Raw genomic sequence first — 15,710 nt, forward strand, 5'->3', positions numbered from 1 at the left:
GGAGCGGAGGATTCAAGAGGAATTACTCGAGTAAATTCCTCTTGAATTACTCCGTGTGAACGCAGCCTAAAGCTCACTGGAATGTATAAGCCACCATGGTGGCCCACTGACTAAATGACAATGAAGAGCTCAAGACTTAATTTATGTAGAACACCTGGTAGTAAATTCTATATGGTCTATATGATTGCTATCAATAACTATTTTATTTGCAACATTTATTCTAGTCCTTGGTGACTTATGGTTTCACGTGTTCCAGTGGTCCTATTGTCTACCATTGAGAAGTAGGGTTGCCACTTGACCGGTATTTTGGCCACCCTGACGGTATTTTTTAATTCAAAATACTGGCAATGCAATGGTTGGTATTTTTCCAACCAGTCCTCCAACTCCCGGTATGTTGTACCATATGCTATACCAGTGTTTCCCAATCAGAGGGCCTCCAGCTGTTGCAAAACTACAACTCCCAGCATGCCCGGACAGCCAACGGCTGTCCGGGCATGCTGGGAGTTATAGTTTTGAAACTGGAGGCACACTGGTTGGGAAACACTGACCTATACTATATACTACTATATAGTCAAACATGCTGGGAGTTGAAGTTTTGAAACAGCTGGAGGCACACTGGTTGGAAAACACTGACCTATACTATATACTACTATATAGTCAAACATGCTGGGAGTTGAAGTTTTGAAACAGCTGGAGGCACCCCTGGTTGGGAAACACTGACCTATACAATATACTACTATATAGTCCAACATGCTGGGAGTTGTAGTTTTCATTTGGGGCAGCTGCTGAGCCACAGGCTGTATCAGGGCATGCTGGGAGTTGTAGTTAGTAATTAACTGCAACTCCTGAATGTAATTAAAAAAAGCGATCAAAAAATGATATCAAAACAAAAAAAAATTACTGTTAAAAACTACAGATCGGAGCGCAAAAAAATTAGCCTCATACAGGCCTGCATAGGGAGAAATAAAGAAATTATAGGGGTCAGAATTGGACAAAATTGCCCCCCCCCCCCCATATGTGTATCCTGTGATGTTACGCATATATAATTAATTATGCAAATTAGAATGGCCAGTATTTTTTTGCAAGAAAGGTGGCAACCCTATTGGGTAGTTATGCTAAAAAACCTATGGAGTCTTCAAAAACTAATGTAGAACTACTTAGGCATGCAAGACAACTGTGTCACCCCTGCCATGTACCCGAAGTTCTGGTCATTTTAAGAACACCATTAAAGTAAATAAATTGCGTAAAAGAATTTGCCTTCCCCTTGTCCACACCCTCCCATTTGTCTGTGGGCTTAGCATGGTATTGCTATTGCAGCTCATCCCCAAAGGGGGCTAAACTGCCCTACCAGACACAGACTATGGACAAGTGTCACACTCTTTCTGGACAAACCCTTTAAAGGGGTATTCCAGGCAAAAACTTTTTTATATATATCAACTGGCTCCAGAAAGTTAAACAGATTTGTAAATTACTCCTATTAAAAAAATCTTAATCCTTTCAGTACTTATGAGCTTCTGAAGTTAAGGTTGTTCTTTTCTGTCTAAGTGCTCTCTGATGACACCTGTCTCAGGAAACGCCCAGTTCAGAAGAGGTTTGCTATGGGGATTTGCTTCTAAACTGGGCGTTTCCCGAGACACGTGTCATCAGAGAGGACTTAGACAGAAAAGAACAACATTAACTTCAGAAGCTCATAAGTACTGAAAGGATTAAGATTTTTTTAATAGAAGTCATTTACAAATCTGTTTAACCTTCTGGAGCCAGTTGATATATATATAAAAACGTTTTTGCCTGGAATACCCCTTTAAGAAACATGTTGTGGTTGGGTTAATAGGTTTGTTTGCTACTGTGTAGCAGAGTTGGACAAGCCAACTAAAGTACTATAAGGTCATCTTGATGGCTCATGTTCAAACAGAATAATGTGCCCCCTAGGAGCAACAAAGGTTTTGTAGTAGTCAAATCCATATTGACATGACATAGCCTACATTTGCAATGTATTCACAGAACCTTTTTCCTTGGTGGGTCTAAGGAACCCTATCTCAATGTTGCCATTGAGTGTCTTCTTAAAAAGAATTGTGGACTAGACATTAAAGTCCAAAAATGTGCAAAGAAGGAAAGAATGGCACTCACCGCTTACTGTAATTTCTTATCTTTTATTCTTCATAAAGTGCAGTTGCTATAAAAGGCATTTCACCCAGCCGGGTGTGGACGCCGGTGTGCGTGCACTGGCGTCCACACCCGGCTGGGTGAAATGCCTTTTATAGCACCTGCACTTTATGAAGAATAAAAGATAAGAAATTACAGTAAGTGGTGAGTGCCATTCCTTCCTTCTTTGCACATTTTTGGATTTTGGATACTCTTTATTCTTAAAAGGAATTGAGCACCACTAACTGTTATGGGACTGACCTGGTTCACATAGGAGTCACGGGGAGCTTGGCAGTGCCGGCCAGCTTTTTCTAATCCAAGTTGTGATTAACTAGATATTAAAGTGTTCCTGTTGTCAACAAAAACTTTTTCTATAATGTAGATAATACCATTATATGTATATTTGTAATATACATTGGTTAAAAAATTTGTATATTTTTGTCCCTGCAGCTATTGTCTGTGTGTCTCTATGAGGAGTCCAAATACAGGAAGTGAGGGTGGACAAGCAGGGATCTGCAAACCAAGGAAAACCAGGGCAGTGTGCACTGAGGCTCTATAACATGCTCCTGGCTCATACATCAGGATGATTGACAAGCCAGAAGTCTGGACAGAATGCTGCTTGTCCAGCCCTCACTTCCTGTATTTGGACTCCTCATAGAGACACACAGGCAATAGCTGCAGGGACAGCATTTTTTCACCCAAAAATATACACAATTTTTAACCAATGTATATTACAAATATACATACATTATATCAAAAGTTGTGTTGAAGACAGGTACACTTTAAATATCATGAAAATAAATACAGTTGTGACCATTAAAGTGTTGAATCGTGTGGTTCTGATTGACGCCATATTAGAAATGTATGTGGATTAACAATGGACAATTTGCTATTGGTTTGAGTATTTGGGGGATGTCTGAATAAATGTGCACTCTAAGCTAGAAATAGTTAACTCCGATGCATGAACTGATACACCTCCGAGAGCAAACTACAAATCTGTCTATAGTAATTTATCCGTAGGACAGTCTTTCAGCTACCAATGTCATTCCCAACCACACGTCACCTATGGGATCTGTCCCCGCTTCAGTATAAACACTGGGATAGGCTTTTATCTGTTGCACGCTGAAGCCCCAACGCGGATTCCTATTTGTATGTGTTCATTTGACTGACATGAAACTAATTATGTATGATATTAGAGATTTGCATATTTAAACCCTTTAAGTACTCAAGGGAAACATCTCAATCCCATTGTTTAGACTATCACTGCACCGTGGCTCAATGCAAATTACATCTCCAGTGCCCCGGATCTGATGATGTCTAAATCCTCATTCTTAAAGAGGTATTATGGTTTCTGCCAATAAAGTCTACTAATTGTATAATAAAGAAAAAGTTGCACAATTTTCTAATAAACTCTCCCTGTCAATTCTTCATAGTTTTCAAAATCTCTGCTTGGTGTAACCAGATTGGAACCTTCATAGCTTACTCCAAGAGGTCGGAAAATGGGATGGATGTAATGGACACACAGATGCAAGGCTCCTTGGTATTGTAGTACAGTTATCAATGCTGTTCTTGGGGCAAGCTGTACACCTTTTATTTGAAGATGGTAAAGCAGTGTGAAACATGTCACAGAAAAAAAAGTGTGAAACGTGTCACACAAAAAGTACAAGATGATATGGTCTATCTCAAAGCCTTCTACGAAAGGAAAGGGGTCACCATATGCCTTTCCTTCCCCTCCAGGCCAAAAGTTATCTGCAAGGTTCCACCTGCGATGTTCCCACTTTGCGAAAAGCGGTACCTGTCTTAACATCACAAGATCAGGACAGATTATCATCATATGAATCTTAAAGGGGTACTCCACTCCTAGAAATCTTATCCCCTATCCAAAGGATAGGGGATAAGATGTCTAATCTAGGGGGTCCCGCAGAAATCTCCCTGCTGCACCCGGCGTTCATTTAGAGCCTAGGGTGCAGTGACGGAGGCTCGTGATGTCACGGTCACGGCCCGCTTGTGATGTCACGGCCACGCCCCCTCAATACAAGTCTATGGGAGGGGGCGTGACGCCCCCTCCCATAGACTTGCATTGAGGGGGCGTGGCCGTGACTTCACAAGCGGGGCGTGACAGTGATATCACTAGCCTCTGCCCTGCATCGCCAGTCATCCGGCACGGAGTGAAGTTTGGTCTGTGCACAGATGTCTGGGGTGCCACAACCAAGATCGCGGGGGTCCTCAGCAGCGGGACCCTCGCAATCAGACATCTTATTCCCTATCCTTTGGATAGGGGATAAGATATCTAGGGGCTGAGTACCCCTTTAAGATTGAGGGATCACAACCTTTGTTTGTACTGGGCCTAATATGTCTAGTATTCTAGTTATTGTGCAGACCAGCCAATAAGAGTGCGCTAGAAACCGCTTTTATGGTGGACATTATGAGAGGAAATAAAAGCTCACCAGGGAGGTTCCATAATAGGAACGGTAATATCTAAAAATGATTGTAAATGAATAATTGTTATATTGTAAACGGACCGAGAACTGTAATATTACCGCGGGACAACCCCTTTAATGACAGTCCATCTAGAACACCGCAATAGATTTAAATTATTGGAGTCTTTTCATTTTGAAAACCAGTGGTGGTCCAATATCAAGAACTTTACCGATGTGATCTTCAATATAATAATAGGCTTTGATTGATTTGTTAATGGGGCCTCAAGAGCAATTGCTGAATGGTAAAAATCTGTCATTCCGCCAGTGACATGCCGGTAATAATAATAGACACGGTGCATCCAGCGCAGTGCGCTTACGTGTATAATTATATAAGATGTAGTTTTACTTAGGAGAAGTTAATATTTTATGAAAACACACTGTGCAACAAAAGTTAACATTATTTTCGGGAGACGTACAAGGCTAATGAAAATTAATAAGAAGCAGCCAGTGGACAGATAATTATCTGGTCGGTGGAATTGCATCTAGCGCTTTATGCCAGAGAAGTCAATGAAACTCTTCAAATTAAGAGAGACTTTCAAAAGTCTCCCAGAGGTCTGGTAATAAAAGTGCTGTACATTTCATTTTATATGTGTGCGGTAAACTTCAAACAGCGCCAAAGAGAGAGAGAGCAGCCAAAGACCTACTAAGAAAACAAGTGCGGAGATTAATTCTACCGGGAGAGGTATTACCAGATGGAATAGAAAGATGGGGGTGGGAGTGGTTAGAAGATGGCCAACATAGACATGAAATTAATTGGATTAAATAGTTGAGATATTGAATAAACATCAACAGAGCATACCAGTGGAAAAACGGCAATAAAAGATGAGTGAACCTCCTGAGGATCTGGCCTTCAACCATTAGCCTAGACCTCTGATGAAGCTCTGAGGAGCAAAACATGTCAGGGGGGCTATTTGTCTGAGTTTTACATAATGTGTCACCGGTCATATTTTTATTATACTTGTTGTTAGGACTGCAGCCATCAATGTATAATGTGATACTCCCAGTGTTATATGATTGTGGGAACTTGTCCTTATGTCACAGTGCCATATACCTATTGCGGTTGGACTGTAACACTGGTGTTTTTTAACATCTTTTTTGGTCATACCTTTTAATAAACACATTAATTAAAGTGATGGTTTAGGGTGGGGTAATAATAAGGGTATTTTTGATCCTAGCAACAGGATTTGTTATTTTGAGGCCTTCAGATTTGTATCGGTTTTGACAGCAGATTCAGACTCAGCACTTCACTCCCTGGGCCAGGTGCAGAGTGACCGGCACATGCAGTGTAATGAATAAGTTGGTTATGTATAGCATTGCCAATTACTCCTTAAGGCCATACAGTAGCATAATGCCGCAGGGGTTCCTAATAAAACAACAGGAGTCTATGCTCACTAGGGTGCCATGATTGTCTATTGTAAAGCAGCAGTAACACCAGCCAAATTGACCTGCTCTCATTGTAGGGTATTACAAATACATACCCCTCCCTTCTCCTGATAGGCCCAGACCACATCTTTCTGTGCAGCCTCTTGTTACCATTTAGGGATGAGGGTTTTCCTCTATGACCTCTAGTGATCACTTAATGGTCACAGGAAGATGTTGGTCCAGACCTAACGGGGGTGGGGAGAAGTAAATATGTTCAGGACAGGTCTCGATTGCTGAGTATATATCAGAAGGCTCAGCAAAACTGTCACACTCCCTCCCATAAATATGAATGAAGGGGGCGTGGCGTTATGTCTCCAGTCCCAGGAAAGAAAGAGCTTTCCAAGACTAGAGACTTTTCTAATACATAGCGGCCACACCTCCTCCCATAGATGTGAATGGAGGGGGCGTGGCGGCTGGGATCACAAGTCATCGGGCATGGAGCGGAGTTTTCTCCGTGCACCGAATGACAGGGATGCCGAAGCGGGGATTGTGGGAGTCCCCAGCAGCGGGACCCCTGCAATCTAACATCTTATCTTCTATCCTTTGGATAGGGGATAAGATGTTTTCAGCAGAGTACCCTTTTAAGGAATCATGCACATAGACTTTATATTTATCTGTCATGCCATGGACTGCATTAGGCCCATACTTTAGTCATATGTGACCTGGACTTTACATGGAAACACTCAGCATTTTAGAATTTATGGAGGGCTTCTCTTCTAGTCACATTACTTCCTGGGGAAGTATAAGATGCCTTATTGAGACACTATATAGTGTGGAATATTAAGCCTATGGATATTCAGACATCAATGCAAAAAACTCACGTTCCCCTTTGGGGAACAAGACATGTAGCAGAGTTCTTACCTGGTAGCCGGAGCAATATTAGCCACTTGCTGGTGCGACTGTGCATAAGGCATCTGAGATTCCTTGGCCACACCCTGGCTGTCAACTGGTATGTCAGGAGATGTCTGACTTATTTTAATGTTGGCTTCTGGGTAGGAGTCCATGTCTAAATAAGAGCGCTCCGGCATCTCCTGTCCAAGCTCTACACGATCCACCAATAAGTCCCCATAGTGGGAGTGGTGGAGGTGGCCATGGTGTCCATGATCCTTCTTCTGGGTTGAACCTTTGTCCCTCCATGGAATCCAACATAACTTCCAAGAGACAAAGAGCAAGACTCCAAGCAAAACTACTCCACAAAAGGTGACAATGACCGATAGAAGACTGACAGAGACATCTGGAAGAAAAGGGTAATAGGAGTTAGCAGGAACATGAACATCTATTGTTTCTATTAGATGTATGGTCAGGGACAGGGACCATAACAGGTCATATGGTGAAAAAGTCAAACTTGTAGTCCACTCTACTGAAATTATTATTTAATGAGCTAGTGAATAGTGACTTAAAAAATAAAATATTATTTATGTAATCGATGACATCTAGAACACCTAACATCTTTAACATCTAGAACATCTTATGATAGAATGGGTCCAGCTATCTTACTTCCAATGCATTTGGCAAAAAGTTCTAGGTGTAAAAGCTCTAGACATGTAGACATAACACAAATCTGACAAATCCAATGAAAGAGCCAGTATTGAGCCAGATACCATGTGTTAAATACAGTGGGGCCCTTTAAAACAGAGGTGCAACTACTAAGGGCTCTCCCATAGAGATGCATGGAGGGGGTGTTTTGGCCACAGGTTCGTGCCAAGGTCGACACACAACATTCATGCAGGGAGCTGAGGCACCGAGGGGGGATCGCTGGGGTCCCATCAGTAAGACCCCTTCGATATGACACTTATCCTCTATCCTGGGGTTATGGGATATGTTTTTTGATAATGGACTTCATCTTTAAAAGGGTACTCCGCCCCTAGACATCTTATCCCCTATCCAAAGGATAGGGGATAAGATGTCAGATCGCCGTGGTGCCGCTGCTGGGGAGCCCCGGGATCCCCGCTGTGGCACCGCGCTATCATTACAGCACAGAGCGAGTTCGCTCTGTGCGTAAAGACGGGCGATACAGATGACGGAGCCATGTGACATCACGGCCCATCCCCTTAATGCAAGTCTATGGCAGGGGGCGTGACTACCGCCACGCCTCTCCCATAGACTTGTATTGAAAGGGGCGGGCCGTGACATCACGCGGGGCGGAGCCGTGACGTAACAATGCTCCGGCCCCTGTATTGCGCGTCATTACGTGCAGAGCGAACTCGCTCTGTGCTGTAATTATAGTGCGGTGCCCGAGTGGAGATCCCGGGGCACCCCAGCAGCGGCACCGCAGCGATCTGACATCTTATCCCCTATCCTTTGGATAGGGGATAAGATGGCTAGGGACGGAGTACCCCTTTAAGGTCCAAGAAGTCCAACTGCCCCATACAGAGAAAGCATGACTACAACTGAGGCATAAAAGATGGGGACTCTGTCATATGAGTTCAGACTGCACCTCTGCTTCACAAAGTGGAAGCCTTGTTGAGTATAGACCAAGGGGGAGATTTATCAAAACTTGTCTAGAGGAAAAGTTGCTGAGTTGCTCATAGCAACCAATCAGATCGCTTCTTTCATTTCTGAAAAAGCCTCTGAAAAATGAAAGACACAATCTGATTGGTTGCTATGGGCAACTCAGCAACTTTTCCCAGCACAGGATTTCATAAATCTCGCCCCAGGTGTCCAAAGTCAGTAAAAAAATCACTTCTTAAAGAGGACCCCCACGATCTCCCTGCTGCAACTGGCGTTGGTTTAGAGCATCGGGTCCAGTGCGGGAGTGCCGAAGGCTCATGACGTGCGGCTGCGCCCCACTCGTGGTATCACGGCCACACACCCTCAATGTAAGTCTATGATAGACTTGCATTGAGGGGGCGTGGTCGTGACGTCATGAGTGGGCATGACCGTGACATCCTTGCCAATCATCTGGCATGGAGCGAAGTTCGCTTTGTGCACCGGATGTCTAGGGTGATGCAGCCGAGATCGCGGGGGTTCCTAATGGCGGGACCCCTGCGATCAGACATCTTATCCTGTATCCTTTGGATAGGGGATAAGATGTCTAGGGACAGAGTACCCCTTTAAAATATCTACAAAGTAATGTTTTATCCAGGTTTTTGACTAGGCATTGCATTCAAGACGACACCATAATATATTCAGAATAACTTGAAAAATGTACATGTAGTCTTCAGCTATATAATTAATGGTTCATAGACAATTCTATCTGTGAGAAGCACCTAGAAAGACTATCTTCTGTCCTTTCAATGGGCCCCTTGCCTGTCCTTGACTGGTTGGCTCAGCCGCCCTCCATTACGGCTCTGAAGACAACGCACAGTCCCGTATTACTAGCTGACAGCCTCCTTTAAGATGAAGTGCCAACATCTAAAAGCAAAACTACTATATAAATAAAACAAAGGAATAACAGTCGAGCGAAAATGTAAATTCTCCTCATCCTGAGTCAATATTAACATTTATGAAGCTCATAAAAATCTATCATTACTTTTCATTTAAAAGTCATTCTTCAAACAGAGCTCCGAGTCTCCCGGCTGAAAACTATTGTCTTTATGTGAATGGAATATTAAAGTCTGTTTTATCAGTAGCTCATGAACTTCTCACGCATTACCCTGGTACAGACTACAAAAAGCATCATATCTGACTGCAAACACGATCAGGCTAAAGGCGGCCATACAACCTCAACATCTGTAGGCCCAACATTCATTCATGACTCCTGTTCACCCCATACACTTGGCTTAGCCGGGTAGGATGATGAGAAGGAAACTGGTACTGGACTCTTCTGCGGTGACCTATCATCCCAAGAACAAAAGGATCGGGTAACTGAAATACACCATAGACACCATTTTCCCCCAACATCATCTGTAGGGGGAACGTTGGGAGGCCCCCATACACTTTAGACTGAGCCTAGTGGTATAGCATGAGGAAAGTGCACAGGCCGGTTACTGTACCCTTAACCATGCCCAATAAATATAAAGTGAGCGGCAATGCATACAGTGTTATCATCATCACTCACTTCTGTATAGTAGCAGGGAGTCTAGTGATAAAAAGAAGTATTTACTTCTATACATAGATTTCATGGCAAACACGTGACAGAATTGGGGAGATTTATCAAAACCTGTCCAGATGAAAAGTTGCTTAGTGGACCATAGCAACCAATCAGATCGCTTCTTTCATTTTGCACAGGCCTTGTTAAAAATGAAAGAAGCTATTTAATTGCTATGGGAGACTGGGCAACTTTTCCTCTGGACAGGTTTTGATAAATCTCCCCGATTGAATGTGTGCCCTAGATCAGGGACTCCTGTATATGACCAGACTCTATGCCCCTGTTGAGCAGCTTAGTATACAGTATGGGCAAGGAAAATATTGTGTCCTCTAACCTGGCCCAGTAAATGTAGAGTGAGCAGCGATACAAACAGTGTACAGTAATACATCGGCACTTTACATTAAGCAGGTTAGGCAGTGGAAACTTTCCTTGCCCCATTTGCTGGCAACCAATGCTACAGATTGATCGGTCCAGCCAACATGGCAGAGATTCTGTTGCCTTCCCTCTAACGTTTATGGAAGCCTTAAAGGGGTACTCCAGTGGAAAACAAGTAAAAAACAAATGTTTTCAAATCAACTTGTGCCGGTGATTGGCTGAGTGCAGTATGACTCTCTGACCACCGGCAACCAGGAAGAGGATAGCGGTATGTATCTCTTTATTTTTTTACTGCCGGCAGTATGGGGGACAATTTTTCCATCCTGGAGTACTCCTTTGAACTTTCCAATATATTTCAGCTTCTGTATGCTCCACAGGAAGTTGTGTAGTTCTTTCCAGTCTGACTAAAGTGCTCTCTGCTGCCACCTCTGTCCCTGTCAAGAACTGTCCAGAGTAGAAGCAAATCCGCATAGCAAACTTCTCCTGCTCTGGACAGTTCCTGACACAGACAGAGGTAACAGCAGAGGGCACTGTAGTCAGACTGGTAAGAACTACACAACTTCCTCTGGGGCATACAGCAGCTAATAAGTACTGGAAGGACTGAGATTTTTAAATTTACAAATCTGTATAACTTTCTGGCACCAGTTGATTTGAAAAAAATTTCTTTTTCCACCGGAGTACCCCTTTAGGGTACGTTCACACGCGAGGATTTTCGGACCCTATTTAGCTGCGGATCCGCTGGTGAAGGCCCCGCTCTATGCTGTCTTTACATGTGCCTGCTCATAGCGGCAATACGCCGCTACCAGCAGACTCACTGCAGCGATGTGCGCGGCGTACTCACACATCGCGGCCGCTCTCCCTGCTCTGAGCTAGGCAGAGAGCTCCTGCGATGTGCAAGTATAATGCGACTCGCACATCACAGTGTGCCTGCTGGTAGCGGCGTATTGCCGCTACAAGCAGGCACATGTAAAGCCAGCATAGAGCGGGGCCTTCACCAGTGGATCTGCAGCGTAAAATACGCTGTAAATCCGCACGTGTGAACGTATCCTAAAGGCTATATTCACATCTCCATCACAGATTTGATGGAAGATGGTGCAGGCTCATAAGCATTGTGACCAAAGTAGTTGTGGGACATTATAAGGAGGATACATTTCTAAAAAATGGTGAAATGCATGGGGGGAACTTGTCTCCCTGTGAATGGGTGCTTGGGGAAGATGTAGTTTCCCTATAAATGCTTCACTCCACTGCATATGGTTGAGAAATCAATGTAAGGATTAGAGGAAGTGTTTGCAGTGAGTGATAACCTATTGATTACAAACAGACTGCGCAGACAACAGGCAGCGGGGGTAACAATGCATCGGGTAGCATCGCCCAGGGGACGCTTAGGAGTAGCCATCTGGAAGTAAGAGAATCATCACCCTTTAATATGCGCAAGGAACACACTTCTGTGGAGAATGATTGTTTCTGTGTCTCCGGAGGATTTACAAGTAATAGCTAAAAACAATTACCTAAAATACTTTTTCTCACTATCTATAAACAGTGCAGCCTTGGAGAGAGCTTTATGTGATACCGGGCTTAATTGTGAGAATAAATCATTGATTGATTTCCCTGCCTAAATGTTAGGACTGGGTGAAATGCAGGAGCTGTGGGCATCAGATCGGATAATTGCAAAAATTAAAGAAGGACTCCATCGTAGAAAACCTTTAAGTGGTTCTCAGGTTTAGATGCCCAGTTTTAAGAAATTTAGAGTTTATTGAGGAGTCTTTCTCATTCAAGACCTTGACACAGGATGACTAGGCCAAACTACATCACAAGGATAGCCAAATAATGAAATGTGTAAATAAATAAGAAGATAAAATAATAAAAAATTCAAGCAACAAAACCGGTCTGACATGTTTCACCATATGGACTTAATCATAGACCAATGGTCTAAGAATAAGTCTATATGACGAAACATGTTAGACCTGTTTTGTCGCTTCATGTGGTGATGTTGATTACATTTTATCATGCTTTAATAAAGTAAAGAGTACCTGATACATTTTTTGATCCTCTCATTTCACTTTCCCCATCATGATAAACCACCCCCTGCTTTTATATTTATTATTTTTTAGTTTTCTACCTTGATATTGCTTTGTATTTTTTGCTCAGACTCAGTCAGAGAATTTTTTATCTCATTCTGCTACACACAGCCTAGAGAAGTTTAGTGTGAGATGAGCCGAGATTGTCTGAGACCGCACAAACCCCCTTCAGCTCTCTAAATTAACCTTTAGAGGTTAATTTAATACAAAGTTTTTACATTTTATTAAGAAATATATTAGAAAGGTTATTTAAGTAGGCGAATCTATAATATATACATTTTTATTACTAATGACAAATATAATTTAATAATGTGTATCAAAAGAAAAATGGGTATTGTGCAGCTCACAAAAAATTTTATTAGTCGAGGCTAGAAGGAAAAGTACATACACCTAAAAAAGTACAATAAGTAAATAACTATAAAAAGAGAAAAGGTACCATAAGCCTCTAGACTAATACCATGAAGTGGTACATGATGAATAAATATAATAGAACTGTGCTTCACTTTTGATGATGAGAAATTTTATTTCTAAAATATTTATAAATTAAATAACTTTAATAACAACCTGGTGATATAAAATAAATAAATAGTAAACAGAATAATGATAAAGCAATTAATAATGAAAATAAATATAAACCGCTGTATAATGTGATCTTCCGCTAATCCGGCATTTGTTGAGGACACCATTTACGCCAGCGCTGTAACGCAGCCTCCACGGTGTATACCATCCGTCTCCCGGACGTCCAGCTACACGGCTTTACACTACGAACTATTTCCATCTGAAGGAGCTGGTAACTATAAATAGAGTCCTCTAATATTGCTTGAACATTATATTACACACTGATACGGACTACAACCAATATAACACAAGAAGTGAATTATGCTGGTGCAACAATTGCCGGATTAGCGGAAGATCACATTATACAGCGGTTTATATTTATTTTTATTATTAATTGCTTTATTATTATTCTGTTTACTATTTATTTATTTTATATCACCTCCCCACAAGGTCCCTGTGTAAGGAGGTTGCTATTAATGCTATTTAATTTATAAATATTTTAGAAATAACATTTCTCATCAAAAGTGAAGCACAGTTCTATTATATTTATTCATCATGTACCATTTCATGGTATTAGTCTAGAGGCTTATAATTTAATAATGTTTTCTTATGAAATGGAACCCTGTAAATGCTGGACATCTCATCCATTATGCACCATTTATTGGCCTAGGCTCCAGGCTGTCCATGCAAGTACTTGAGAGTAAGAGCTGGATTCCTTTTTTCGATGTTATCCTATGTTTGAGAACGGTTCTTACTGTCTTACTGTCCAATGCAGACAACCACGTACAGGGTGTTTTCAATACTTCTGTACTTTCTGTGGATTCCATGATCAAGTTCCCATTCTAAATTGGGGAAACAGATATATTATCTTGCCCCCAATTTGACCAGGGTTCCAATCTTTGTCACCATCGCGACATTTTCATTTTCTTCGTATATGGGATATTTAATTATTTTAAGGGGTACTCCCCTTAAAGCAACCAGAGAAAGTTGTCCAGCGAGGAAATAGTTCCAAAATCTTCTATATTATATAAAAGCCAGCAAACAGGGATAAAGTGATGCTTTTCAGGTGTCCATCTGCACCCTTAGTCGTACACGACTAATGTACGACTAAGGGTGCAGATGGACACCTCAAACGCTTCACTTTATCCCAGTTTGCTGGATTTGATAAAATAAAGAAGATTTTGGCATTATTTCCTCGCTGGACAACTTTCTTTGGTTGCTACATTGCTTTTGTGCCTGCCATGGCACGGTCCGAGCGAGGGATGACTGCATGGTGAGCTGGATTTTGTCTACTATTTCCCAGATTTGTAAATTACTTCTATAAATCTTAATCCTTCCAGTAGTTATCAGCTGCTGTATGCAGCAGAGAAAGTTCTTTTCTTTTTGAATGTCTTTTCAGTATGACCAAAGTGCTCTCTGCTGACACCTCTGTCCATGTCAGGAACTGTCCAGAGCAGTAGCAAATCATCATAGCAAACCTCTCCTGCTCTGTTTTACTTTCTGGCTCCAGTTGATAAAAAAAAAAAAAAAATTCCACTGGAGTATCTCTTTAAGCATCTCAGAAATGCAATGTTCCTATATAAAAGAATAGGCCAAGCACTGCTATAAAGCTAGTCATGCTATGCCAATGCTATGCCAAATTAGAGCTATAAGTAGTATGGCCCATGTTATATTGGGCTGTAGATATACATCCATAAAGCAGACAAAATGAAGCACTTGGCTTCCTGGCTCAATGAGATGCAGTCCCTTATTACAGCTGGATGATGATCACTAGAGATGAGCGAATTTTTGAAAAATTCGATTTGGCTGATATGCCGAATTTTCCCCAAAAAATTAGTTTGGGCTCCAATTTATTCACGGCAAATCACTATTAAAAATGGCTATTTATGGCCTACAGAGAGCCTCAATAGGGGTGTAGAACACTTTGTCCTGTTGTAACACGCATAGGGTGTGTGCTGGGTTAGTGAAATAATACTGCTATTCAGTATGACATGCAGATCAGAGGCGTCTCCATTAAAATCACTGTCGCAGAGCACAATAGGGTAAGAAAGAGATCCCAGCACTCACCAGATGATGCAATAAGTTCAGATTTATTTGTGGAAATACATCTTAAAGTACACACAGCAGAGTGGCACAATGACAGAGCCTGGAGGTGGCATCAGTATGAGGAGACCATATAGTGGCTGAATGACACAGTATGGAGGTGGCGGCAGCATAAGGAGAACATATAGTGCCTCAATGACACAGCCTGGAGTTGGCGGCAGCATGATGAGACCACATAATGGCTAAATGACACAGCCTGGAGTTGGCGGCAGCATATAGTGGCTGAATGACACAGCCTGGAGTTGGCGGCAGCATGAGGAGAACATATAGTGGTTGAGTGACACAGTCTGGAGGTGGCGGAAGCATGAAGAGACCATATAGTGGCTGAATGACACAGCGTGGAGGTGGCGGCAGCATGAGGAGACCATATAGTGCCTGAATAACACAGCATGGAAGTGGTGGCAGCATAAGGAGAACATATAGTGCCTGAATGACACAGCCTGGAGTTGGCGGCAGCATGAGGAGACCACATAATGGCTGAATGAAACAGCCTGGAGTTGGCGGCAGCATATAGTGGCTGAA

At 42.3% G+C, this 15,710-nt stretch overlaps 1 protein-coding gene across 5 annotated transcripts in view; it reads right to left on the bottom strand.

Moving 5' to 3' along the window:
- The window catches only part of SYT3 (synaptotagmin 3), a 223,479-nt gene that overhangs the window by 72,668 nt on the left and 135,101 nt on the right, over positions 1–15,710 (bottom strand). For all 5 annotated transcript variants that reach the window (XM_056541858.1, XM_056541857.1, XM_056541860.1 and 2 more), the window contains one exon: positions 6,906–7,278. In XM_056541858.1, coding sequence (XP_056397833.1) covers positions 6,906–7,278 — 373 coding nt within the window. The remainder of the gene's footprint in view (positions 1–6,905; positions 7,279–15,710) is intronic.

The sequence above is a fragment of the Hyla sarda genome, chromosome 10, assembly GCF_029499605.1.
Source record: "Hyla sarda isolate aHylSar1 chromosome 10, aHylSar1.hap1, whole genome shotgun sequence".
Taxonomy (NCBI): Eukaryota; Metazoa; Chordata; class Amphibia; order Anura; family Hylidae; genus Hyla; species Hyla sarda.